This window comes from Anopheles aquasalis, chromosome 3, assembly GCF_943734665.1.
Source record: "Anopheles aquasalis chromosome 3, idAnoAquaMG_Q_19, whole genome shotgun sequence".
Classification (NCBI taxonomy): Eukaryota; Metazoa; Arthropoda; class Insecta; order Diptera; family Culicidae; genus Anopheles; species Anopheles aquasalis.
In genome coordinates, this window is record NC_064878.1 from 11515964 (window position 1) to 11542500 (window position 26537).

Genomic DNA, 26537 nt, shown 5'->3' on the forward strand with positions numbered 1-26537 from the left:
ATTTACCAGTCTCTCCTTGGCTCGTGGACGCGCCAAGATAAGGCCACATCGTTCGATGGCACGCATGTCTCTCCGTTGCCACCCAAACTACTCTGCTGTCCTCGAGATAATTTGACAAAAAATGATGCCTTTCCAGGGGTCAACTTGTTAGAAAAGTAGTTTTGCAAAGAATTCACACTCTCACTTCGCGAAAATCGATCGCACCGGTTCCAGCGATCGACCACAAAACGAGGAAGCGAATAGAATCCGAGCCGGGCCAGCCGGCAGACCATCCCGCTTCCCGCAAAACTTCCCGAAACCAGCCACCGTTGGTCGGGGCTGCTTAGCGCACGGAAGGTAATTCCATCCAATTTCAGCAAATCACATTAACGCGGAAATGCTGCGGTTGAAGCCTCCCAATCAACAAGCGATCAATATTGGCAGCGATCGGTCGATCGAGCTGGCCGGCAGCTCATAACCGCTATCATAATTTTGCAACTGCTCTTAGTTATGCATAAAACTGTACTTCACTGCGGTCCGAGACGGGCCAAACGGGACACGGGAGAAGGATCGCTTGATGCGAAACAAGAGAGGAACGAAATTATCATCCCATCCCCCATGATCTCGGGAATGCATTCGATCGATCATTTCATAATCGATCCGGCCACATTATGGATTTCCAGACTCCTTTCTTCTTTGGTTAACGGAAGAAAAGTATCTTCGGTGCCACAGAAGGGTGAGTTTTGACGCCTAAAGGGGGATGTTCTAGTAATGTTTGAAAGGTATTTCTCTCCCTAATCCTAGTAATTAATTCAATACGTATAAGGAAAGGCCGTTGGATGCTGTATAATGTTTGAAACTGACCTTTCCTCGATTTTATGAGCGCGAATGCGAGCGGAGCTGTGAGTTCCTCGGCTGGCTTTCCATCCATTTCCAGCTGGAATGAGCTTTGAGTAACCCATCATTTTCGCGCGCATGTGTGAGTGCGAACAGTTGGAGCCCGCGTTGAGCTTTTCAACAGGGTTGTACCCAGCACGAGCTCCAGCGCAGGTGTGGTTAGCTGATTCCGTTTTGAAATTCGTTTCGAGTCGCGAGTTTTCTCTTTTGAACTCGGTCGACAGCAAACGGCGGCGCTCTCTGGTCGAGGTGTAATCTGCGGCGCTCGGAAAGAGTTAGTTCTCGTCCGGTGGCCATCGCAGACGCAAGCATTTCTGCAGATTGTTTGGTAGCTGATCTCGTGCGTGTCCATCAATTTACACGCGATTGTTGCGGCGGTTTACTATAGACGATCGCGACACTTGTCGACGCTTGACGTCAGGGCCCCTGAAGAGTGTAAAGCGACAAAAACTTGGTTGTACGTGTGCCGTGTGCCGTGCAAAGAGGGCAACAGTGGTTAAAAGTGGCTAACGTTTGATCCACCTAATTCTATCCCACCGGCTAGGGGAAGAGAGGAAACACCGGGAGCCCCATTCGCCCTCGTTCTGCCGCATTAAACCTTGGCCACTCTTAACGTTGTTTTTTATTTCGAAGTGCGTACGTTCGCGGTCGGTTCGTTTCGTTCTCAAATTTCGCAGTCTTCGCGGTCGGTATAAAATTCCCAAAAAGAAACCGTCCCGACAAAACAAAGCAGAATCCAAAAAGTGCAGTGCAAAAAAGCTAGTGTCTCGCGGGTATTTCAAAACCGAAACACAGGAACGACAACCAACACAGAGCATAATAGCAGCCAGCCAGCAAGCCAGCAAGCGGTAGAACGGAACGTGCAGCTTGCGTTTAATCAGCTGCATATCGGTGTGTTTGGGTGTGGAGTTTTGGGAGCTACTCAGGTGTGCGCGTGTGTTCTCGTGTTCACAGAGATAACAAGAGGCGCCAGCTAATTTCCAGCACCCCAAATCGGTGGCCAGAGCGTTGTAGCAACTATCACAGAAAGCATCATGAGACAGATCGGAATGGAGGTAAGATGATTGAGACACCTGCCAGCGCTCTCTGGGCCAGCCAGAAAGCGGTGCTGTTCCAGGAACGACACGAGAGGGATCAGCTTGTCTTATCAGTCGTGTCAACGTTGTTTAGCTAGAAAAAAGGGGATAAGATTATCAAATTATCAGCTGGGTGTTATATAATCCGTCTAAGACACTTCCTATAACAGGAACCATGGATGCTTCATGGTCATTGCAAGCTAACCTTGTGAGAATTTGTGCTGCGCTGTACACGAGATTCGTTTTTTTTTATCAATAAAACATAGATAAGTCTTAAGCTTAGCGTGACAAAGCACGTCAATTGCTCGGAAGGAATGATCTAGTAAATAGTTTGGTAATAAACTAGCGGAATAAAGTTCACTAAAGAACTGCTCCACATCTGCAACCGATTGGAAAATGAACCTTACCTCGCACGATCCATGTTTCGATGCGTCAGCGTGTCAGGTGTGGTTGCATTCGACGACTTCCTGTTACAGAGCGAGAGCTGATGCTGCTTTTACGGGTCGACAACGGACCCTTCTTGTTACCAGCCAACCGGAACGACCCCTGTTATGTTTCGGAGGGACCCTCATTTCGAACGTTGTGCCTTTTGAACGCGTCAGGGGGAGCCCCAGCGATCACGAAGAGCCCGAACTTTGTGCATGTGTGTGAAGTAATTCGATCAACGCTGAAGCTCAATTTTCACATTCCATTTCGCCCTTTTTTGTGGCCATCTGGTACACCTTGTGCTGTGCCGTGTGCGACACTGACCGCGCGCGCCGGTGGTCGAAAGTGACCGCATCCAATTCGATCATATGTCGGGCCGACTGCTTTCTTTCAGACATTAGAACGAACACGCAAACGTTTGGCACAAAAATTGACGCACGTTCATTCGCCAACATTCTGTCGAGTTTTTGCTCATTAGCATTAATGGGGAGCGTTAAAGGAACGTTATGGTTGTTAAACGGATGCCCCCCCGCCGGGGAGAGTGCAGTTATGTTGTTTCTTCTTAAGGGTTGATCTTAATTTGTGTGTTAAATATGCTGCGCACAAGAAAAAAAAACATCATCTAACTGATCATCTTCATTAGATGGCGTCTGCGATGAATTCACTTGAAAGACGTACGTAATCACGTCCTTTAAAACACGGAAACCATTATCTGCCAGCGACTATGCTCCATAACACGACAACTCGACCATATGTCGCTCATGACGAGCTGGTAATGGCGGTGGCCATTTGGACCGGGCCGTGATAATTTCTTATGAAATAAGTCTTCCGCAATTTAACCCCCCCGCATCTTTCTCCCATGAGGTTTCTAGCACAAAAGACACATTGTGAACGAAGGTGGCATCACTACACATAAACCACAAAGCATACGAAAAAATGGGAAAAAACGCCCCGTAAAGATGCCAACCGACCAGCACCTCGAGCCAGTTGCATTAGGCTGCATAAAACAGAGCATCATCTCACACTTCGGACCACCTTCCCGGTAATTATCTCTTATGCTCTTGACGCGCGTGTGGACGCGCCATTCCCTTTCGCTTTCCGGTGGATCCCTACTCTGCCCTAACCGGAAGGCGAGGTCGCCGGAACGATGGGAAAGTCAGTTCCATTTCATTACACCCAATCACCCAATAAACCAAGTGCTCGGGATCCACGGGTGCAAACACCTTTCGCGAAACAAAAAAAGGGGGAAGACGAAGTCAAAAACAGTACATTAAACTCTCCAAGCATGGAGTTTGCTCGGCCACAGTTGTTCGCATGCACTTCCTCCTGATCTAACACCCATTTTATGTTTATTCATTTGCGCGAGCGAGCACACAATCACTCAACGCCTTTTCGCCAATCGCGCAAGATCACGCGTGATGATGATGATGATGGTGCTGATGGTGATGATTATCGGGCTCTCTCGCCTTCCTCCCAGCCCTTTCTCAATCACTGAACGGGTGCGTGTCAGCACACACGCGTAAGGCAGGGAAAAGTGATTTGAAAAGTGAAAAAGCGGCTCGCGCGAAATCCGCTAGAAGCAGCACCGGGACTGAAACCGGAAAATGCACAACAAACTGTTGGGAGAAGCACGTTAGCGTGAGAAATGTGGGATGGCCACCCCCAAGTGAGGTGCAAAAAAAAAAAATGGTGGCGGAAAAGATCCGTAATCAAACGGTCCTACAGTCGGGCGCCCCTGTGTATGACTTTCGCATCAATGCTGGTGGGTGAGTGCGTGTGAAACGAGCATTCCCACTGGGTGGGGTCATTTATTAGCAGACGAAAATGATGTTATTATCCTACTCCTACACTCGCCAAAAACCGGGAGTATGTATGTTATTGATGCGGTTGTGGGATGCTTTGCATGTTTGTCTCGCCCCAGAGGCGGTGATCGAAATATGAGCCTCCGATGTCGTGCCCATGTGTGAATCAGCCCCCGGAGAGGTGGAAACGAGTGCATAATGCTGGCCACCCCGAAACATAAACTGGTTGCATGAGGGGGGGGGGGGGGGCCTGTTCATCCGGTTTCTGGTTGGCTTTCTTTCTGAAAAAAAAAAACCAGACGCCATTCGTACGCTGCGTTGTTTCGCAGCAGGCTGATCAGCAGACCTTCCTTTGGGTTGTCTGTCGCCACTAGGGCGGTTGCTCGGATTTGTTGCATTGTATGCTTCACAAAGTGTGCAACAAACGATTGAGGTGAGAACGTTTGCGCCGGTGACGTTTGGCTCTCTGCATCTGTACGGCTGTACGGCTGTCCTTCGGTCCGGACTCGATAGAGCCGGGTCGGGTTATTTTCTGCTGGATTGCCAAACCGAGCCGAGGCCACGGGAATGGACAAATTTGCAACCGCAGCAGTGATGTTGGTTGGCTGACGCTCGCTCGCTCGCTCGCTCGTTTGGTGTTAATTGGTCTGACGCAGGAACGAGTGAGCTGTCGGTGGAAAACCGGGAGTGTAAATTGAATGTTACCGGTTTTGGTTTTCGTGGTGAGAAGTGAGTTTCTGAATACCATATTCTAATATGTATTGCAATCGATTGTAGATATGTTGACCGTTGTTTATAAGATTACTAATAAGACAAGCGGCGTACAGTCTTCAGAAAACATGATTTTTTTATTGATCTATCGCTAAGAGCTAAAACTTCTTTTATACTTGTTTGTGACAAACATAAGTCTTGTTTGAGCTATTAATGTTCTTTTGAAAAACAAAACGAACTACTTTTTTGTTGTTCAATATTGGTAACACGAAAGAAATTCGTTCGTTGTGAATTGTAAAAATATTGTAAATATGAGTAAGACAACTTTTTAGATCATAAATAAGTTTGGCCATAATGCAATGCTTGCATACTTCTAGAGTGATCAAATCCCAAAGCCTACTGAACATACACTGCAGCGCCATCTCACAACACGGGATTTTGAGGTTTTTGGTTTGAAAAAAAAAAAAAAAACACCAAATGCTTACCGAGTGCTTGAAGTTGGAGCAGAAAATAACGGAACGTTGACCTCTTCCTCTGACTGAGATGCTAATTGTTGATCAACCAACGTCACGCAACCTGGAACTTCTAGGGAATTCAAACACGCGAGCTTGAGTAAATGTTTGCCGATGTCATTGACAACCGATTCGTCGGACGGCCCTGATAACTGAAGAGCAAATCCGGCATAATGTCTTTGGAACATTACATACACGATCTCAAATGGATTACAATTTTAATCATCAACTCGTTGTTCGTTGGCGTTGATCAACTGTAAAACGAAACACAATATTAAGTCCTGGAGCTCCATAAAAAAAACATATCACTGTCGCAAGCGGAGGAGGCCATCAACAGAACTCTGGAAGTGGAGTTACATGGAGCCCCCTTCGGTCCCCTTTGCCGGTTGGCCAACAGCTAATGGTTCATTACGTCCCGCACGTTCGATGGGGCTCGTGCTTGTATTGGGGCTTTTTGCTGCGTTTTTTTTCTCTCCCCCCCATAGGTTTATGTTGCGAATCGGCCACTTCACTACTAAGCACTTCACTTTCTCCTATCCGATATCGTCGAACTCCTCTCCAAACATGTGTTCTTTGTGGTCTTTCGGTCTTCTTTCGCATCTCGCTCCCGGGCTCTTTAATGTGCGTTCATGTGGCGCTCGGTGTGCCCATTTCGTCAATGTATTGTTGCTGCTGCTTGCTGCTCGTTGTTGTACCTGCCAAATGCTCAATAAGACGGCTTCGACGGCTGGCTAGTGCACCGGCGGTTGGAAGTGTTTAACGCCATTTCTCATGTTAAGTTATGTTGGATTTGATCCGGTGCAAGCGGAACAGGGCCGGCGGATGTGTCGTTGAACGTTGCGCTTGAGGCGCGAGGCGTTTGTGGCGTTTCTTTTCATCCTCTCTCCTTCTCTCTCGCGCGCGCGCTCGAAGCGAATTGACGGAATGCAAATATGTATTCATACATTGATGTTGCAGGGGGCGATGAGAGGATGTGGGCAAAAAACGGGAGTTGTGCGGGGTTTAAAAACGGCCAAGCAGATCTGCAGACCATAATTGCAGCCGCGCCATAAACGTGTTTCTTGTTCTCTGGATCACTTTCTCTTGGTGCCCATTTTTTTTTACTTTGGTTTTCGGCAGTTAAGTTCCGTTGCTTTTCCCTCTTTCGACGATGGCGTTGGTGTGGCGCATGGAGGAAGGAACCATTTCTGGCCATTTCGCCGCCTTTCCCTTTTCGCTGGTGCGCTGGCGGAAGGTCACCCCGGACGTATGACAGCGTGGCAAGGTCAATCGCGAGTGGCTCGTGTCGCGCTGTGTGTTTACGAGATTCTAGGATCTCTTCCTCCTTCAGTTTTGGAACACTTTCTCGGGGACTGGGGCGGGATGGTATAGCAATTTAACATTGAAATTATCAAAAAATGATGTTGTTTTGGTGTTTTCTTTATTTCACATTTATTATGGTGAACCTGGAATTAAAAAAAAAAAACACTATCCTAATCTCCTGCAACACATTATTGGCCCGATTAGAGCGCAAAATCACCGAATGAGTATTATTCGAGCCTGTCAACGAGTGCATTAAAGGGCGATAAGCGAGCCGAGGCTCGTTCCAATCACATTTCATCACAATCCCATTCCCACCATGATAAGCGTAAACGGAAAACCTTTTTTTGGGAAGGATCCCTTCGCTTCTTCTCCCCTCCAAATTGGGCCACAATTTATGGTTCGATTGGCCATCAAGAGACATCGAACGAGAGCCTCGTTCCGAAAGGCAATTAAGGCATTGTGTAACACAAGAGAATTGAGAAACAGGGGCCAGGATGATGATAAAAAACAAAACCGCGAAACTCGTGCAGTGACTTCTTTGCTAAATTTGGCCACGCAACGCGCGACCGAAATTCCCCTTCGAGTCCGTGCGTCGCCGCCTTCGACACACAATTTGTCGTCTCCGTGTGGCCGAAACGAAACCTCTGGGCTCTTGGCATGGTCAACCCCCTTCGATCCCGGGGAAAACCGGTTCGATTCACCTTCACTGGCCAAAGGGATGCCATTCCGGTGCGCACGCAATCCCGGGGCGACGATGTTGAAAAGTAAAAGTCGCTCGTCCGGATGCGAACCACCGTCGCGGCCGATCGAATGTAGATCGGTTAGTGGCCGATGTGCTGGATGATGTATGGCGATCGGAAGAGCAAAACTTTTTAGCGGCTTTCTTTCTGTGTCGAACCGGTCACTCGGTCTCATAAAGCAGCAAACTGAACCGCGTAAGTAATGGCTCTGTGGCTCGGTTTTATTTTCAAACTCGTGCGGGATGGCCACACATGTCGTGCTGCGGCCCTGGGCCCCCGAGGGCGTCCGAATTATTCAACCAATCGATCGATTGGACCGTGGGGAGAACGTGGTAAATAGAAAATGGTCGCGCGTACCGTGGAAAACCGGAGAAAAGGTCACATTCGTGGGATACGGAGTAGCGAACCTTTTCTTTTGAATCGTATTTCCCATGATCGTCAGCTAATTTGATGCGGTTTATTATACGGTTTTGTCGGCGTATCGAAGGGTACCAGGGGGGGGGGGGGGGGGTGGTGGTTCTTGTGTTTATGGCGGCATGTAGCATGCATTATTGGATGCGCCAATACAGGATTGGAGCCATGCCGCAAAACCGGAAAAACTAGAGGATGCATGGAAATAATGAAGGCAGATCGAGTATTTTAAACGTTGAAATGACGGTTTGCATTTGGAAAAGCCACTGAATGGACACTATAATTCAAGTAGCGTTGGTGAAAATATAATGCTTTACACCTTTGAACGTAGAAGCAAGGATAGGTATACTGCAAGGGTCCGAAATTAGTCAAAACTGTCAGGAAACATCACTTCCCTAACATAAATAATCACATAATCGCATTAATACCAAGAGCATCTCTATATTGATTTAGGACACCATTTAGGCATCTAAAAATTTTCTAAAAGGATTCGAAACAAACAAAAAAATATGAGATCTGTTTGAAAATTTATTAAAAATTGCAGAACTGACTAAACCAAATTGTTATCGTCCTTGTTTTATTATCGTTATCGTTTTATTATCATGGAATATGAAAATAAAAGCATTAAGTTCATAACAAAAGGAATATAAATAGGAACAATTACTTTATTGAAAACAATTTCTGATAAAAACAGAAACCAGTACCGCTTAGTGCGCTAAATGTGACCAACCGAAAAAGTCTTCCCAAAAGTATCCACCGGAATCGGTTCGTTTGCGATAAAACGCGTTTACTGGCGTAGGGGTGGTCATGTTTTTGTGGCCACCGCTAGCCTCGACTCGACTGCCACAGCGACCGCTATCTATCACCTCGAACTTCAATCGATTGGGTTATCAATTATCGTACAAGTCAGGCGACCACGAAGCCGGCCATCCCATTCCCATCAACCATCAATAATTGTTCACCATGTACCGGTTGACGGGGTGGATGGTTTGAAATGAAAAATGTGTTTTCCAACTTTTGTTTTTCTGCGCTTGCACAAGAACATGGTCCAAGGGGAAGAGCGCGAACCTTTTTTTCTGCTGGATGCTATCGAAATGGTCATCACATTGATCGGTGGTGCCTGGAGTGTTGACCTTCAAAAGATGCGTTGTTCACTCTAGCGAACTGGGTATCGAAGCTCATCATCTGCTTAAGACGTTTTTGGGAACATTATGTTGCGATCTGCGTATGTTTTTTTTTGGCAAAAATAAATATCCCGGGCACCTGCCACTGACCTGACTGGTGGAAGGTTCCAGCAAAGGTTGGCATTTTGCCGGTTGACGCACCTCTGGCGCTTATCTTATCTCGTTGAACCTCACCGCCGCACACACATGGAGGTGAAGTGTTTTTTCCCCTGCTTTTCTCCTCGCCTTGCTGAACCGCGAAACAGAAAATGGTTTCATTAACACTTGACTCTAATAGCGTGGTGGTTCCGATAAGGCGATACCGCACCAGCAAACCAGCAACCAACATCGTCCACTATGACGGCGACAGCGATGGTTGTTGATGTCATCTGCAGGCAGAAGTTGGTGCTTTTTCGGCAAAGTTACACCGAGAGATATCACCGGTTTGCAAGTGCACGGACTCGCGGATTGTCAAGCCCTGGCGAGCAATTGAACAAAAAGAGATTCGCTCCCTGATGATTCAGGTTGAGCAGCATTTTTGGAGCTCCCCCTCTTGCCGGTCCGATGATTCAACCACGCTCCGTATTTGGCACCGCCGCATAAGGGTAACAAAAATGGTTCCCGCATTGCACATGGATTGTGATAAGAACTCCCTGGACCGTACCCTTCATTTGCGCTACCGCATTCCAAGTTGCGATTGTTTCTTTTTTCCCTTTTCCTGCGCTTTCATGTGACACATCAGCATCACAGTGGGTTGCTTGCCCACCGGGACAGCTCGTTGTTGCGAACTCAAACACCGGAAATTGCATGCTGCACACACATTGATACGACGCTGATTTCGGGAGAGTGCGGATGCCCTTTTTTTCTAACAAAATCACGTCCCATTGCACGGGACCACGGGTTGGTGCGTTGGTATCACCTTGGTCCGTGGGAATGGTTCCGCCTGATGATGATGCGCTTCCTGGATTCAAGTGCCACGCAGCGAGCGCACTTGCGATTAACCATTTCTCGCTCTCTGTCCCGTTGCTGGTGCTCGTTTGTCTTTGATAACAGATAACACCGGGGCGACCAGTGGTTTGGAGTGCTGCCAATGCATAAGTCATGTCCATTGTCGATGAGTGGGCATCCGGTTCAAGTGGCATTCCGGGCTCGGCAGGACGGCGACGACCACGATTGGCGCTCTAGAGAGGCAGCAGCGTGATAAACATGATGATCATGCGTTTTTAGAACACTTTTGAAATGCTTTTTAAAATGGACGTAGCTTATTATGTTAACGAATTCTAACTGATGGTTGAGGTTCGTTCCCTCCTTCCAAGTAGCCCCTGGAACTGCCTCGAGGAATGCCGTTATCAGATCAGAATGAGCCATCATTAAACTTGTGGCTGCTGCTGCTGGTGGAAAAGTACCTCCAGTTGCGCCATTCCCAGTGCATTGCTCGATGAAGCTGTTTCCGTGCCAAGAACTCGTGGAACCCTCTGCTTGCCCATTGTGGGAGTAACTGTGTTCCCTGCTACATAGCGGAATGGAATGAGCAAGCGTTAATGCAATTGGCTGGTTATCACGCATAATCATGTCTTCACCGTGCCTTGAGTAGGCCAAATTTTATCCCCGAAAAAATCAGACCCAGCCCAGCTTGATCTCGCTAGCGATTCCCTGCAACTCTTGGGAGGTCGTGACGTTAGCGTGGGAATCCGTACGCCGCAGTGCGCCATGGGAATCGTGACGGTAACTGGGCAAGAAATTTTGGAAGCGCACTAGGGTTCCATTTGCGCCAGAATGAGTGTGTGTCTGTGTATGTGGGGCCCGCCACTCGCTGTTATGTTAATTAAGTTGTAGAATGAAGCTGGTACTGGTGGGCTTAATACCTTTTTTTTTTGGGGGGACTTTCGTCTGCACGACAACATACGATCAGCACGAAGCAGGCGAGAAGAAATATTCAGCATAATTGTCGCTGCGTGACCAATAATGGTTCCTTCATTTCGTGTGGCACGGTTCTCTACTAGTTCTTCAAATAATTACGTTCTTTGCAGTGTGAGATGTCCGAGTTGGTGCCTAAGTCAAGTGATTTTCGAGCAAACTACCTCATACGATCGCGAGTGAGCTTCGCTATCACCATTTCAGGGCGCAGGATGGCGCCATCGCGTTCGATAACATTTATTGCTTTTGACAAACATCTTCAACACCCGGTCCAGGCCAGGCCGTTTGGTTGCGCAACGCTCCTTCCCTCTCTCTTTCTCTCTCTTTCTCTCTCTCTCTCTCTGTCTGTCTGTGCATAGGGCCGGTGGAACAGCTACATTCCACGGAGCCACACGGAGCCAAACCAACTGAAATCAACCAAAAATTGGTCGCACCCGGATCGCATCGGTCACGGGACCGGGCATTGACCGGTTGATGATCAGTCCATCGTCTAGGCCCTGGTTTTCATCTCGCATCTTCCGCGCGATCTCATCAAGAGCTTGTCCGCCTTTAGCCCTTTTTTCGATGCTTTCCGGCTCTATCGCGACACAATCAAACGCATCTCTGTCCACGTGAGGAATGTGGCGTTATTAATTGAGATGTGTGTTTGTGTGTGTTTGGAGGGTGCAAAAGCGAAAGTGACACCCGGGACACCACCGCACCACCGCGCGTGGAGGAAATCAAACAAACAATCGCTTCCGATACTCCACTCCAGGAGGAACCGATCCAGTTCCGCCGTTGTACCGTGGAATCTGTAATCGATGGCGCACGGTTAGGCCACTAAACCTCCCCCCTCTGGAAGGTGGAGTGTGATGTGTGAGCGAAACGTCACGAAAGTGTGAAGCGTATCGCTCTAAGGCCGCCCCAAACCGTTACACAACAACACCACGGGCTTTATGAGAGGAAATCTTTATAAGTAACACTCTCTACCCCAGTCCCCCAACGGGGGGAGAGGATGCTTATCATGCAAGGCCTCCGAGCTCCGCGGCGCATCACGGACGGTCCTCCGGTGCCGGCTTTCATCTTGGAACGAATCATGTTTCGGTGCATCTTTGATGGGAATCGATTTAATTAATTGTGTATGGGTTGCGTCACCGGTTTTGATTGAATTTTCCACGAAACAACAGACAGGCGAGTGTGCGAGCGTGTAACGAAAGGGTAATAGGATGAAAAGTGAATTTTAGCATCCATTTTGCTGCGGTTCGTTTATCAGTTAATGGTTCAGCTGATCCGCTTGGCCGTTTGGATGGTGCGCTGACATCAGGTGGTGTTACAACGTTCAACATAAACCTACATTTTGATTGATTTATCGTGAGAGCAATGTGTGAGTTTTTTTGGGAAAGTGAAATTTATTTTTGACTTTTATTTTTTATTCAATTCATTTTTTTCATTTATTTGTCTTTGGTTGCTTTGATCTTCAACAAACAGGCCTTGAAACTGTGATCCATTTCAGATTACCTTTCGCGATGGCATTCGATTCGACCTCGACCGCGAAAACGGTGCCATCTGTTTGCGATTATCGCACAGCATCTTCACCACCGCCCAAACGGTTGGTTGACATTGGCCTGTCTGTACGCAATCTCTCATTTGCATACTGGTGCGACTTTTTATGCACCTCGCCCCCAAAAAGAAACAAAACAAAACTCATTCATTACCTCACGAAAGCGCACCGACTGCGCGACATTTGTGCTCAAAGGTAAACACACCGGGGACCATGATGCACCTCCTGATCTCACCGACAAAGGGCCTTGAACGACTTGAGTTTTGCAAAGTGCACGTGCAAACGTGGCACACGTAGTGTTTGTGGTAACATAAAAAAGCAAAAATGGGGGGGTCCAATAAAGGCCACCAAATGGATGGAGCCATCACTGGCATTGTGACTGGCATCTTCATTACGATGCGGAAGGAGTGCTTTCTCATTTTTATTGCCGCCCAATATCTTGCTTCTTGGATGTTTTGCCGAAATGGCTTTTATTTCGGACCGCATTCCCCCACAGAGCGGGTTGATTAGCGATTGTTTTTTTGTGGTTTGTTTAAATTTATCGTAATCTTACAAACGTGGTTCAAGCGAGTGGAACACCTAATTACTGCGCTAAGTCATCTTCCTGGTCATTTGTATCAAAATCGAAAAATAAGTGAACGTCAGCACCACGGTACGATGCGAAACCCGTGCTGAAAGGATTGATTTATGTGTCACAAAATGGCAAAACGAGCGAACACTTCCCTCAGTGTCCACTCCTTCACCTTCTTTTTCCTTTTTGAAATGGCACGGTCATGCCGAGTCATGCCGAGGTTTGCAGCTACTAACCCCAAAAAAAGCTGTAAACAATCTGTTTTGCTTCAACACCCGCCACCCGGTCCGTGTCTTAGTGATTGTTTGAAAAACATAATTCCACTTTTCAACCCAGGTCGGCTGCCGGCAATTGGAAATCTGCCTTAAAAAAAAAAGAAACGAACCTTATCCATCCTTAACCAAACCAAAAGGGTTCGAGAAGAGCTTTTTGAGGCCGAAGAGCGGTGATGCGCGCGCGACAGGGCCCCCGGAACGACAAACATAGACCGCGTAACGCACCCGGTAACGTCAGTTGCGGTCTAGTTTTTGGGTTGGATTCGTTTTTTTCGGGGCTTCGTTGTTTTTTTTTCTCTCTCTCTCTCTGTGGTGGCAATGTCGTCGTCATTATCCGTTCCCGATTGTGTCACGATTCCACGGGTTTATTTGTCCGCCACTCAAGACAAAAGCAACAAAACCATTGAAATTGGTGCGGAATGGAATTTGTGCTGAAATGTGTGTTAGGTCGGTGTGTGTTGAAATGGCCGCACCGCGAGTACATTTCACGCCTTGCGGTTGATGGGCCCGATGGGCGGTTGCAGCTGATGGTGGAAGCAAACAACAAACATACACATATTCACGCAATAATCTGGTCACCTAAATACTCTGGCGTGCGCACAGGGTGGAGATTAAAAATGGTTGGCCACACAAACAATGAGCGTTTAATTGGAGGGTGGTGGTTTTGAGGGTGGAGCACGTGCTTTCGATCCGTGGAAAACCACCGCGAGTGCGCAAGATTGGTTGCATTCGATGATACGGTGGTCTGTTTGTCGTGGCTGTTATTGCTGCTGCAAGATCGCGATCGTGTAGCTGGAGTTTTTTTTGAAAAGTGCCTCTAAATTATGTGTTTATGTATCTCTATCAGGGGCTAAGACATTCTTGTTTTCCCTTGGTTACTGTACGAAGATATTATCTCGTGATCGAAAGGTAACACATTCTTATGTTGCTTGCATAGTTCTCCGTGCATTTTGGATTCATATATACAATTCTGTTATCATTTAGGGCTAATCTGCAGTTGTCTAATCGTAGTTCCATTGCGAAGCCCTCTTTGATGATGTTTTTTATTCAGTTACAGAGCGAATTGTGTAAAATTTTTGGTAGACTCATTGAAAAAGAAGCAATGAATGTTGTCTATTCAATGCTATTTTAGCTTTAATTAGTTTAACGTTAGGGTCACTAAAGGTATGCTTTGTGGTTTCCATCGTTTCATCGAAATTTTTCGTATGATATTGAAAAGAATTTTAGAAATAAAAGAAATTCGAAAAAATGATTGTGATCATGATTATGATCATATTCAAAACATCAATTGCACAACACTTCCGGATTGTAACTGGTTAATGATTAGTAGAAGATTGAACACTTGAAGAGGCTTGGATTTTGCAAACATTTTATACAACATGTTGAAAGATTTCCAACAAATTAACACAAAACCATGCATTAATCCGCCCGGTTAATTGCAGGAAAGTAGAGTCTGCTTAATGCTGATACTGAATCTGCATATCTCTTCGCCTAAAATCTTGCAGATGCACTCGCAATATAATCTGCCTTGATCCTATAAATAGAAAACCCCAGCCCAGCCACCCGGCCAAACCATTGCGCTTACCATATTAATGCATGCACACCTCGAAACTCTGCACGTCCGGTAATTGCTTCGCCAGCACTGGCTCCAGCGCCGCAATTGAGCTCGCACACGATTCGACACGTGCCCGAACCAAAATCGCCAAATTACATCGATTGTCGATTGGTCCACGCTCTCGCGTTCCACTCACGAGGAAATCCAAATTAACAAAAAAGAAAAAAAAAAATGAAAACTGAAAACTAGTAATCTTCAATCTCGCCTTGTTCGCGACGACTGGGAGTGCCACCGGTACCGTCACCACTGCTGCTACGGTGCGGTGGAATGCGCGACGACCGGTGGTTACTTCCGCCCATCTTCGGCCTCTCGGAGCTCGGGGCAGCATCGCTGTTGGTGGCCAACAACTCATTTTCGCGGTACCGCGCGGGAGCCTTCTCACGATGCTTTCGGTCCTTCGGCCACCCCGCCGGCTCGTCTCCTGACCTGCTACTGTCAATAACAACCACACACATGTGGCTGGCTTGGTGTGTGAGTTTACCACAACCACAACAATTAACCTCGATAGATCGCGACCCGAATTTTGCCTCCTCACCTCACCTTCCTCGGCTCTAATGTTTTTGAACGAGGGGTTGTTGCAGCCAGCGGAAGAATTCCCCCCAAAACGATGATCAGCATGCTGATGCTGATGAGATGAAGATGTACTTTCGAAAGTGCTGCACACGAGGAAAAGTCAGACAACCTCTTTTACGGCGGAGTTTATTTTTCGGCATCGGAAGCATCACGATGTGAGATTTCATTTTCTTTCATTTTTATGCTTACGAGCCCACTCGGGGCTCATCTTCCTACTTACCGATTATGCATTTGCGGTTCAGTTAATGCCACAATTTGGACGGGTGCCGGTTTAAACGATTCATTCATCAATTTGATCACCTTTTGTGTCCGATCCGCTGGTCGTACGTGCGCTTTCAACTCGCTTCTTTCTCTTCAAACTTTAAACCGAGTGCGTCGTAAAAATGCGCTCTCAGACCACGAAATGCCCCTCATATCGCTTTTACCAGAAGACTAATAGGCTGCCAGTGTGCCAAGCGATGCAGCGCCCATCTCATTCAGGCCGGAAGCTCACTCATAATGCCCTAGCCTGCCTACCGTAAATCATCGGTGGCAGTGGCCACTGGCCACCAAGCAACTGGTCAACCAGCCGAAACAACCGAACCGTCTGGAGAACGTGACAGTAAAATGGCTTTTGGTTTGTTTCCCGTTTTTTTTCCGTCCGTCCGGCACTAAGCCGAGAAACGTTTGCTTCCGGTGCGCGGAATGCCGCGTTTGACGCGTTAATCGACGTCCCGTGTGGACCCTAATCTAGTGAACAATTTGGCAAAGAGGTGGCTCCGGCTTCGGTCTTTAAGCATTTCTTGTTGTGCTGTTCAAAGAACCGTTGCTGTCCGCTTCAAAAGACTGTCTTCGCTCCGGTGGACGTCCTCTCGTGAGGTGCAGGTGGCGATCTCGGTCCACCGTTAGAGGCTCCACTGTTTAGCTTCTGGGCATATTTCTCCTTCGGTTTTTGATCGCTGGTTTGGTGGGAGAAAATGGAAAACAAAACGGAAAACTTTGAGAGGAGGAAGAAGTGAAACAGAACTTTCCGTGGCCGCGTCTTGGAACAACCGAAAGAGAGGAAGAGAGAGAGAGAGACTTCAATGCCGGAGGTTACTTTCGGCATTCCATGTCGCCGCGGATGCCATGTCGGTCCGCTTTTTGGTTTCGAAAAGTAAGAAATTTCTATTTTTGGCCCGCCCCTTGCCCTTCGCGGTGCGCAGAGGATGCTGCTCGTAATTAACGATCGCTCCGCCAGATTGAGATCGTTCGACTCCGATCGATCAAATGGTTTGGAACGTCAATGTTTATGATTGTAATTTTGTGACCATCAAACGATGATCCGTGGCAGGTGCACAGAAAACCTCAAGAGCCAGAGAGAAGAGACTGAGAACACTTCCCACGACCTTTAATCGATGCCTCTTTTGAAGTCCAACGATCGTAAACGAGTAGCAGCAGCAGCAGCAGCAGAATGCTAATCGCAAAATGAATGTTCAAGGTTGACCCGTTCCATCTTCATCTGCAGCAGTTAATTAAATCGTTGCTGTCGTTGCCGTTGTCCGCCTCTCCGATGGTGCCCAATTAGCGTTGGCTGAAGAACATCTTGCGGCCGCGCGTTTGATCCGGTACAGCGCGCGATTCACCGAGCGATGCACAGAGCTCCCTGTAACCGCCCGGGCGCAATTATCGTCTTGTGGCAAAACATTGTCACCGTGATCGTTTGCAGGTGAAATCCACCACCAAACGGGAACGGGAGGGGGTGAGTTTGCGAGCCACTCGCTTGGCCTTGACCAAATACCGTTCAAAGCATCCGCAGCGACGACGGCACGCTACGGACGTCGTCGTTGACCGAGAGAGAAATGCGCCGGGGCTTCATTTCACTTTTCATTTCTAAAACACAAAAACCTGTCCCCAAGAGGAGACCCTGTACAGTAGTGACTGTGACTATCTCACTCACTCGCTCCAGCGGATAATTGAAGCTCAAATCGCAGCTTCTCCGTTGTCGCTCGCGCACTCTTTCACTCTCTCGCGCGCGCCTTCTCTAACTCCGGCCGTGTGTCCCGGTGAAGGGTTCCATCCCGGGAAAGGGCAACAATTAACGCACCGCCAGAGGTATGATGGTCCGGACTTGCTCCAGATCTTCATCTCGAGCTGACGGTGCATTGCACCAGTTGTACCGCGAGCCCATTAGATGCTGTGTAGATGGTCGGCAACAGGAGACATCAGATCAGATCACTAATAATGTCCGAGGGGTGTAGCGGGACGACGGACGACACCGCGCGAGGTTATGGGCGAACTTGAAAGTGAAAAGTTTCCGGTTTTTCTTGCTTCGCCACGGAAGCCCCCCAGGAGCCCCCGGGAGCAGCGCTCTCTCGCCAAGGTGCTGCGTGCGGCTTGGCCTAGATTTGTGGCCGCTGTTGCTGCTGCTGCTGCTGCCGATCATAGACGGCACGGGCCGGAAAGTTCCACAAATGTAAGGGGGATTGGTGATTCGGGCTCATCTCGGTGGATTGATCCGATCGGATCGGTTTATCGGACGGTCATCAATCACAAGATGCACCGTCGTCACCTCTGGTTCGGTATTCTGTGTCCAGTTTGGAGTGGAAGTCCGTATCGCGTTACAATGTAAGCAGACGAGATCCGGAGAGAATGTAGTGTTAATCGATGTGATCGACGTGAATTTGAATGAAAGTTATGATGATGATGATGGGGAGTGGCTATTGAGGGGAGGATTTTTGGTTGAATTCATACTAAAATGCTATCACTATGAGTCTTCACACTAAGCACAAGTGCAATTTGGAATGACTTTTCACAAATTTACAATAGGAAGACCTTCAAAAAGACGAACAGTTACTGGTCACTCTTCCGCCCAGTGGGGCCCAGTTGAATTTTGCGTTACGCTTTGTTTTGTTCAACTCCACATGACCGGAAAGTAAAATTATGCACGACGATCTCTATGTGCTTATGGTGTTTGTGTGGTCCCACAGTGACCCATAGAGTAGCAGTACCCTCTCCTCGCCATGATTCGATGCGAATCACCGGTACAGTTGAGGACCATCATCCCCCTGGCAGCGGAATTTTTCGATGCAGGCATGCGGAACAGCACGTCACGCACCGGGCAGGTCGATGGTGATGTTGCTCATCTCCTCTTCCTCTCACACACGTAGGGCTTCGAGCGTACATTACACGACTGCCAGCCAGTAGAGTGTGTTAGATTAATAAAAAGCATTTTTTGTGATTCCCCCCCCCCCCCCGTTTTTTTTGGTGCAGGTAGATCGAGACTAAACCAACAAACACACTTCCCTCCCTTATCGCATCTTCTCAACGCATGAGCAATAAAAAATTGGGTGGAGAAAATGGAGGTACTTTCGAAAGCTGTGGAACTGTGTTTAAAGCACCCTCGTAGATGCGCCCATTTCCGGCCAGTGGTCAACGAAGGAAGCTAGGTTCCAGTTGGATGAAATCATTTGACCGAAAAGCCTTCTGATACTTCCTTATCGGCTTCGCTTGAACCTCTTTTGAGTCTTACAACTGCAAAACCTCACCGGTTGATTGTTGTTGATCCAAATTCAAACTCTGCCTGCCAAAGGTGGCCACCAGATTGCACCGTTCGCACCACAAACAACTGTTCCAGTGGTGCATTATTGTTGCGAACGGTCCACGCCACTCGCTGCCCTCTCCTCTTGATGACTTCTTTGAAACACTTCAAATGCAATACGAACACTCTTTTATCGCATCACTATCGGCCAATTCAATTCATTGTTCACGGCAAACGAAGGAAGGTGTCTAATAAACGCGCCCGCACGGTTCGCGTGATAAGATAAGAGACTGCACCATCGATGATGGCAATCCGTGGGTCCGTTTGATGGCTCGTATGGGGTCCGGTTTTGTTTCTTCGCTTTCCCACCACCACCAGCACCAGCGGCCACTCATCAGCGTGTTGTCCGAACAGCAAAGGTCAGCACGCGGTGGGGTGCGATAGAAATCGCGTTCCGGGCACAGCGTCGTTCCCGAGAGACAGCCAGAGAACGAGAGAGAGAGAGAAATTTAGCGAGGCCTAATTACCACGATCGTACCGTGATCTCTCGCGTTAATCGTGTGTCCGTTGGTGTGTGCGTGCGTGTATGTGTGTACAAACTGACTGGAAGGTGCCGAGATGCTCAAGAAAAGCGGACAAGCGGTCACGGGGTTCAAAATATATCAGATGAAACATAATAACGAGGTTCGTCGCTTGTCAGCAGAAAAGGTTGAAGTCTTTTGTTTCGCTGCATCGTTCGTGCGGGCCTTTTGCTCCCCAGTAACCCAGTTCCTGGTGCTATCACTCCCCTAATCACTTGTTCGCTTTCTATTAAGCATCATTATCGCTCTAATCGCAGTGTCTTCTTCCATCGATCGGCATTAAAACTGTAAGCGTAATTTAGGAATCCACCGAATCCGTTCTTACGCAACAGATCGGAACAATCAGAATCCGCTCCGAGTGCTCCGATCGTTGCTGTTGACACGATCTATTTCACTAGCCGAGGCCGATCGAGAACACGTTAGTCGAGTGCTACTGCGGCGTTGCTGCTGCGTTACAGGTCGTCGCGCTCAACGAGCAGTGCCTCGTTAGCAACGGATATGAAGCTCATTCCTCGCTGTCACCGCACGCGTACGCTCTCCATCTGCAGTGGTCATGGTAGGCTAGGCATTCGTTAACCTATCACCTCTTCTCGCAGTAGGCCATGGTGGCTGCGTCTGCGTTGTCATCTCCATCACGCCGCGGAGCCTGTCGCGGCTGTCAATAAAGCTTCTACCCGTGTAGGCAATGCTCGGTTAATCATAAATCCCTGGCACCTTTCCCCCCGGATCGTGCACACACCTTTCCAGGCGGTCTAGTGATTCTGATCTAGTGATCTGATTTCCTCTGTTTCCGGACCGGAGTGAGTGTTTAGCATTTTCTTTCGAAGAAACACTTCCACCCCACGACCTCTGCCGACGCGGACATGGACACGGACATTGGAACAGGTTCACGTGCGTTACGGATACTGGGGCCGATACGCCCCCGAAGGTATCTGGGTCAAATCCAAGACGGGGAGTGTCGACCACGGCCGCTGATCCGTGGCCGTGGTCGACTTCCTCAAACAACACCTTCGCCCCGTGGGGTCCGTTGGGGGTGAAAATCGGGCAGCTGCCTTGTATCTCTGGTATGATTTGAATTAAATTGCAAATTTTGTTGCGCGAAATCGCGTGACTGGACGGGCCCGGACAAATTGAATTGCGGTGCCTTTGCCGGGGGAGGGGTGATTCGCGCACATGCCATTAGCCGTGACCTCTCTTGCTTCACTCCGCCACCTTTCTTCGCGCGACTTACTTTCTTCGTGCCGGCGCACACGTGCCTAGGTGTGTGTTTGTGGCCGGACTTTGGTGCCTTGCAATGCCGAGGCCAAGGAAATGAAGGTAATTTGTAAGGGGTGGAAATGTGGACCAACGGCGCGACGCCCAGTTGTGGTGATTTGGGGGTGGCGAGGCGTTAAGGTTGCCTTTTTTGATGCTCCGCCGTGCTCTGGATGCTGGTTCAAAGGTGATTTAGGAGAGAAGAAGGCGTGAGAGAGAGAGAGGAAAGGGTCATATTTGCAATGGAAAAAACAAACAGTTCACTTCGTTTGGAAGCTGCTCAGTTCTTTAAATAATACTAATCATAGTCCTTACGCTAGTTAAAAAAAAACTTGTGAAATTATGGAGTAAACGGAATGAATACCTTTCACGTGAACTCTCACTCGTTCGCCCTCTCTTTCCGGTGGTCAATTGTTATTTATTACTTTTCTTATCTCGCACAACCATGTTGAAAGGGAGGGCTTGCAAGCACATCGTGCTTATTGCAATGTTTGTTTTTTGTTATCATGATCAATCCCATTTGCACCGCTCTGCATCTAAACTGCACCAGTCTTTGGAAATAAATTGAAATTAAATCAATTTGGTTTTTTGCGTTTCGAAATTTCCACCTGGCCCTATTTCATTCATGATTAATAGTACCTTCAATCTGCGTCATTTCTGCCAATCAACTATTTGCCGAGCTACGCCATTTTGTGCCAAATAGCCAAAGGAGTACCGTTACTGCTCTTGCATAATGGTGCTGCATATAAACCTCCTCAATCACCTTACTGGCCATCCAGGGGCTTCCGTGAAAGTGTAATTTGGCTTTGGACAATTGAAAGCAGCTCCCAGATTGTCACCGGTACAAACGGACAGACGGATGAACGGACGCATGGATGGATGGCCGGAGCTAATCTAGTGGAAAAGTGGGAAACGCACTTTGGTCTTTCCCTCGGCATTGTGTGTGCCGCTCCATCGGGCTCCATCGGCCGTTCGGTTGGTACAAATGAAGCCATTATTCCGTTCGCCGATTGTCACGGAAGTTAGACGAGGCTCATCGGATACGTATCATCGTTTGTGCTGCGCGTTGTTGGCTCGTATCCCAAGCTTCACTTCCTGGTGTGCGGGTGCAATGATGCGTAAATGATCGTCATCCCCGGGCTGGCCAAGGGGCCCGGGGAGTAACCTGATCGCTAGTGAGTGAAGCTGGTCAATGCACAAACGAAACGGTTCGGTGGCCATTTCCTGCCACTCGCCAGGCCCCTTTTTTGCATGGACAAAGAATGTAGCGAATAGTAAGGGGTTTGTTGGAGGTCTTGAGTGAGAGCGGATGTAGGGCATTAGTTGGTTTGGCAGTGGGGTAGAATTTGGCATAAAATCTAACTGGAGGCTAGCCCAGTTGCCGTTAGAAGGGAGCACTGAGAAAGGCTTTTGGAAAAGCCAATATCGATCGATTCCAGAACTTCCTTTGGTGCTTTACCTGTACAGTATGCGTTGAAGGGGGCACGATCGCAAATGATAGGTTGCACAGAGAGATTGCAAAGATAAATGCAGATTGTAGTGGCTTAGCAGAGTGCTTTGGCAACAACCAATTCATTAAATGATTGTTGAATTTGCGTTGACTAGCGTATTGTGCGGAGAACGTAGTTTAGCTTAGTGCAGCTGGAAGAAGTCGGTTATGATACACCTTTATACCTAAGCGAGGATTTATTTTTTTACATTTTAACATGAATGCTGATTCTTTCAGAGAGTATTGTGTAAATTTTTTGGATCAATCGAAGCAAAACTGTGAAAGATATTGATTTTTCTGAAAAGCTACACGTCATGCAGACACGCCTTACTAATTTTGATGCCATGGACGTAAGTTTGTAATATATTTTCGGCAAAAAAAGACCAAATATTCTTGAAAAGTTGTAGTTTATTACGGCATTAACAAAAATATGTATAGGTTGATGTTATCCAAAAAACAAATCATCTAAAATGATCCGTTTTTGATACAAATCAAAAGACTTGCATTTAAGCGACGAACTCAATGTCGGTGCACATCGTATCGCAAAATCTACTGGACCGAACCTTTTGATATTTTTAACACTTTGATACTTTCTTTACAATAATTATGTAAAGCACGTTTCCTTATGCAAAATCGTGCAAAGTATCGCTTTTTCAACTTAAAAAATCGGCCAAAATGTCAGTTTCAAGGCTTTCTAATACACACTGCACTCACTCCTAACGGTCATACTATCGCAATTCATGCTACTACTGTGCGCTACGTGATCGAAATCAGCTTCATCGTGTGTCAAAAGTAAGAAGACGCACTCCCGCTAATGCACCTTAGGTCGTCGGCCGCATTGCTCCGGAATTCCGGTGCTTCCTCACACTGTTCGCGCCTTGGAAACCTACTTTCGGTAATGGATCAATGGAGTGCGGTCCGTTCCGGGATTGCTCCACATTCCGGGATCATATCTAATGATCCGAGGTAGAAAATTAGCATACGAACTGTATGCGTATGCCCTACCACCCCCCCGTGACGCATCTTTCACTTGCCTCGTGGTATGCAGATGATCCGCGTGATTAGCACCCGACCGTAATGGCGACTGTAATGAGGCGCCGAATAATTTCTAATCATCGCGTTGGCCGTTGGTTCGGCTCGTTACCAGTGAGTGTGCATTTTCGCTGCCAACGCACACTTGGACTGGATGTAGGTTAGTGGGTGCAGGTCTTCGACTACACGCCGGACGATCTTTCGCGACTGAAATGATCGATCTGGATGTTCTCTTTTCTGTACGGTTGTAATGATCCATTTGCGAAGGTGTTAATAACGCTGCTTTTTTCTCTCGTTCCATCTGCAGGTTGAAGACCCCCTCAAGCGGATACAGGAGGAGATCAACGAGGTGGCACGGCGTGAGCAGGAACTGCGCGAAGGACACAGCCGTGGCTCGACCGCTGGTGACCTGAACGATGATAGCCTGTCGTCCACATCGGGCAATTCGGATGATTCGGGTCTGTCACTGTCACCGACCCCGGTCCACTCACCGTCAGTGTCGAACCTGAAGGATAAGCTGGAGCTCAACGAAGCAGCTCAGCTTGCTGCGAAAGAGAACGAAGCGCAAACGAGGCATCAGATGGCGAATGGTGGCGCTACTGGCCGGCAGTACATCCTGCCGCAGGCAAAAGCACTGACCCGTGCTCGCTCCACACCGCAGCTCTTCCATACCAACGCGGCGTCTACGCCTCCGCGACGCTTCAATCCGAACCCGAATCAGCGCGGCATCATGCAGAAGTTCATTGCCGCCCGTGGCCGCATCAACAAGCTGGCCGCCAACAACGGTGGACAGACTGGAGCGAACGGTGCCGCAGCGGTTGTGCCGCTTTCGGCGATGGCCAGCACCAGAGCCGATCCGATTGTGGTAAGATAGTGGAAGAGAAGCGAAATGGTCGTGCGAACGCCGATCGCGGGAACGTTCCCGCGATGATTAGCAAGAGGGGGGACCCGAGAACGCCATTTTGTTGCTAATTGATTTGGGGAAGCTGTAGGGAGGGGAATTGCGAATTCATCCGGCTTGCGTGATGGAAACGCGATGTTGAACATGGCTCGCAGTGTTGCGGTAATGAAATTAGCCAAAAAGCAGGTCATCGAAGTTCAGGCAGACTATTGTGCTGGAAATTTTACGTAAAATGTCTTAGAGATTGATTTAATAGGAATAGAACAGTTGTAACAGTTGTACCGAATTACTTATTTTGTTTAAAATACTAATTTCGTAATTTATTTTCTCTCGATTCCTGCCCTTAGCCTTCGCTGGATCTGAACCGGTCACCCATGATGATACTACCGACCGCCATCTCGACGCCACCTTCGATCGAGCGTGATTCCAACGGTAAGCCGATCCGCCGCGGATACGTGCCGGTGGAGGAGAAGATTCAGCGGGAGCTGCGCGATCTCAAGAACCGCGAGTGTGAGCTGAAGCGGATCCGGAAGCTGAACCGCAATGCCTCTCAATCGGATTTGCTCGACATGAACTACGACACGTAAGTTAGCAGTGGCACAAATGGTCGCAAGCATTAGCAGCTTTTCATTGCAAATCTCTGCTTCTCTTTCAGTTTCGAATCGTGCGAGGAACTGTCGGATGAGGATAACACGGACGAACCGATCTATCCGTTGGCGAGAAAGCTACGATCGACCAAATCGATCAGTGAGCTCTGTGACGTGCTGACCAACTCTAGTCTTTCGCCAAGGTAAAGATCGTCTACTACTTAAGATTGTAGTTGGAAAGATACAATACTTTTGCCATTGCTTTGTCCCTCTTACAGAGAAACGCCTTCACCACTGTTTGAAAGCCGCTCAAGGACTGCCAATGGATGTGGCGGAGGAATACGGCCAGCAATGTCCTTAGCGCAGCTGTGCGATCTCGATCCAGAGGAGGCACCGTCATCACACAAGCTGATTGCACAGTGGGAAAGCTTGATCCAGCAGAAGCAACAACGATAAATGGGTATTCGGTCTGGTACTGAACAGCCGGAATCGTTGCTGTTTATTGAAGACATGAAAAAACGCGCACTAGAAAATGGTGACCGGAAGTCGTTGTGATTTTGCCTTACCGTCGCCTTACCTTCTTGGCAATTGCATCGTTCTTATCTTATTATGCTTTGTATTGTTCGTTCTACTTTTGCTTTACATTTACAAATGAAACATTTGCTTTCTTACTGAACGAATTATTATTTCTTTTCTCATATCGCCAAGAAACGACAGTTGGGATGGATATTTAGAGCTGTTGAATCAGAACGTTGTCGTAGAAGTCGTTACTTATTCTCCCCTCAAATATCGGCGCAGTAGTACCTAAGGGCGTGTGGTGATGCGTTTCCTATTAACATTGCTAGCCGTTTCAACCTGCCAGGTAAAGGCGTATAGTGCAGGCTCAAACCGATCGGAAGGATAGTTGATTAATTGCTTGTAATATATACACCGCTAGAGCGTAGAAAAAGCGTGGAAAGAGCGCAAACAAGCGCGTGCAGCAACACAGCGCGCTAATGACGGGCGAAGCTAGTTCATAAGATCTTTTACGCAAAAAAAACATACGATAGACATATCATTAGTGTCGTCTGAAGAGCGTGCTTAAAAAGAGAGAGAGAGAGAGAGAGAGAGAGAGAGAGAGAGAGAGATTGGTGGAGAGGTACGGAGGATATATGTACCGAACATAATATGCTTAATGTGTTTGTATTTATACATTTATTTTTTTCATATACACGCACGTGCTGTTTGATATTGGCGTGTCCAACTGTATGGATGAGAATAAAAGTGAGTTTAAAATACCTGTACGCGTGTTTCTGTGTTTTGCAGTGTAGCTCATAAGTGAAAGAATTAAGTTGAAATCCGAACAAACGCTTATCTCTACGATTCATATTTTTATTGTCCTCGTATTCTAATTTTCCTTTCAATTTCTACTTCTGGTTTTTAACTGTACTTTGTTGCAAAGAGCAACACGTTTCTCTTAACCCCTCTGTTCCTTCTGGATCATAAAAAGTAACGGATTTTTTCAAATTTTGAAATCCCATGCAGCAAGTTTGTTTTGACTTTCCGGTTGGGTTGTTCAAAAAATGCACCCAGGTAAATAAAGGACTCGTGCGTGATGGAGGTGAAAGTGAACAAGAAAAGCAAATCCTCAACGGACGAGGAATTGCTGCTGCTTTCGAAACAGGTAAATAGTAGAAAGATCTCC

General features: G+C 47.7%; 2 protein-coding genes across 2 annotated transcripts in view; both read left to right on the forward strand.

Moving 5' to 3' along the window:
* The first annotated feature begins 1163 nt into the window (after window positions 1–1163).
* On the forward strand, window positions 1164–26130 carry LOC126574307 (uncharacterized). The gene is made up of 5 exons (XM_050234433.1): window positions 1164–1931; window positions 23673–24230; window positions 24614–24849; window positions 24922–25056; window positions 25132–26130. Exons 1-5 carry the CDS (start codon window positions 1911–1913, stop codon window positions 25307–25309), a joined length of 1128 nt encoding a protein of 375 aa, XP_050090390.1. The 5' UTR covers window positions 1164–1910; the 3' UTR covers window positions 25310–26130.
* Window positions 26131–26435: 305 nt separating this feature from the next.
* The window catches only part of LOC126574306 (tRNA pseudouridine(38/39) synthase), a 1699-nt gene continuing 1597 nt past the window's right edge, over window positions 26436–26537 (forward strand). Inside the window, exon 1 of the mRNA XM_050234432.1 lies at window positions 26436–26516. Coding sequence (XP_050090389.1) covers window positions 26448–26516 — 69 coding nt within the window. The 5' untranslated portion in view covers window positions 26436–26447. The remainder of the gene's footprint in view (window positions 26517–26537) is intronic.

What these genes read in the sequence shown, in the direction of transcription:
- LOC126574307 (XM_050234433.1), top strand. Translation starts at nt 1,911, where the DNA reads ATGAGACAGATCGGAATGGAG. An exon ending in TGAGACAGATCGGAATGGAG is followed by an intron (nt 1,932 to 23,672) that starts GTAAGATGATTG and finishes TTCCATCTGCAG; the next exon opens with GTTGAAGACCCCCTCAAGCG. An exon ending in AACTCTAGTCTTTCGCCAAG is followed by an intron (nt 25,057 to 25,131) that starts GTAAAGATCGTC and finishes TCCCTCTTACAG; the next exon opens with AGAAACGCCTTCACCACTGT.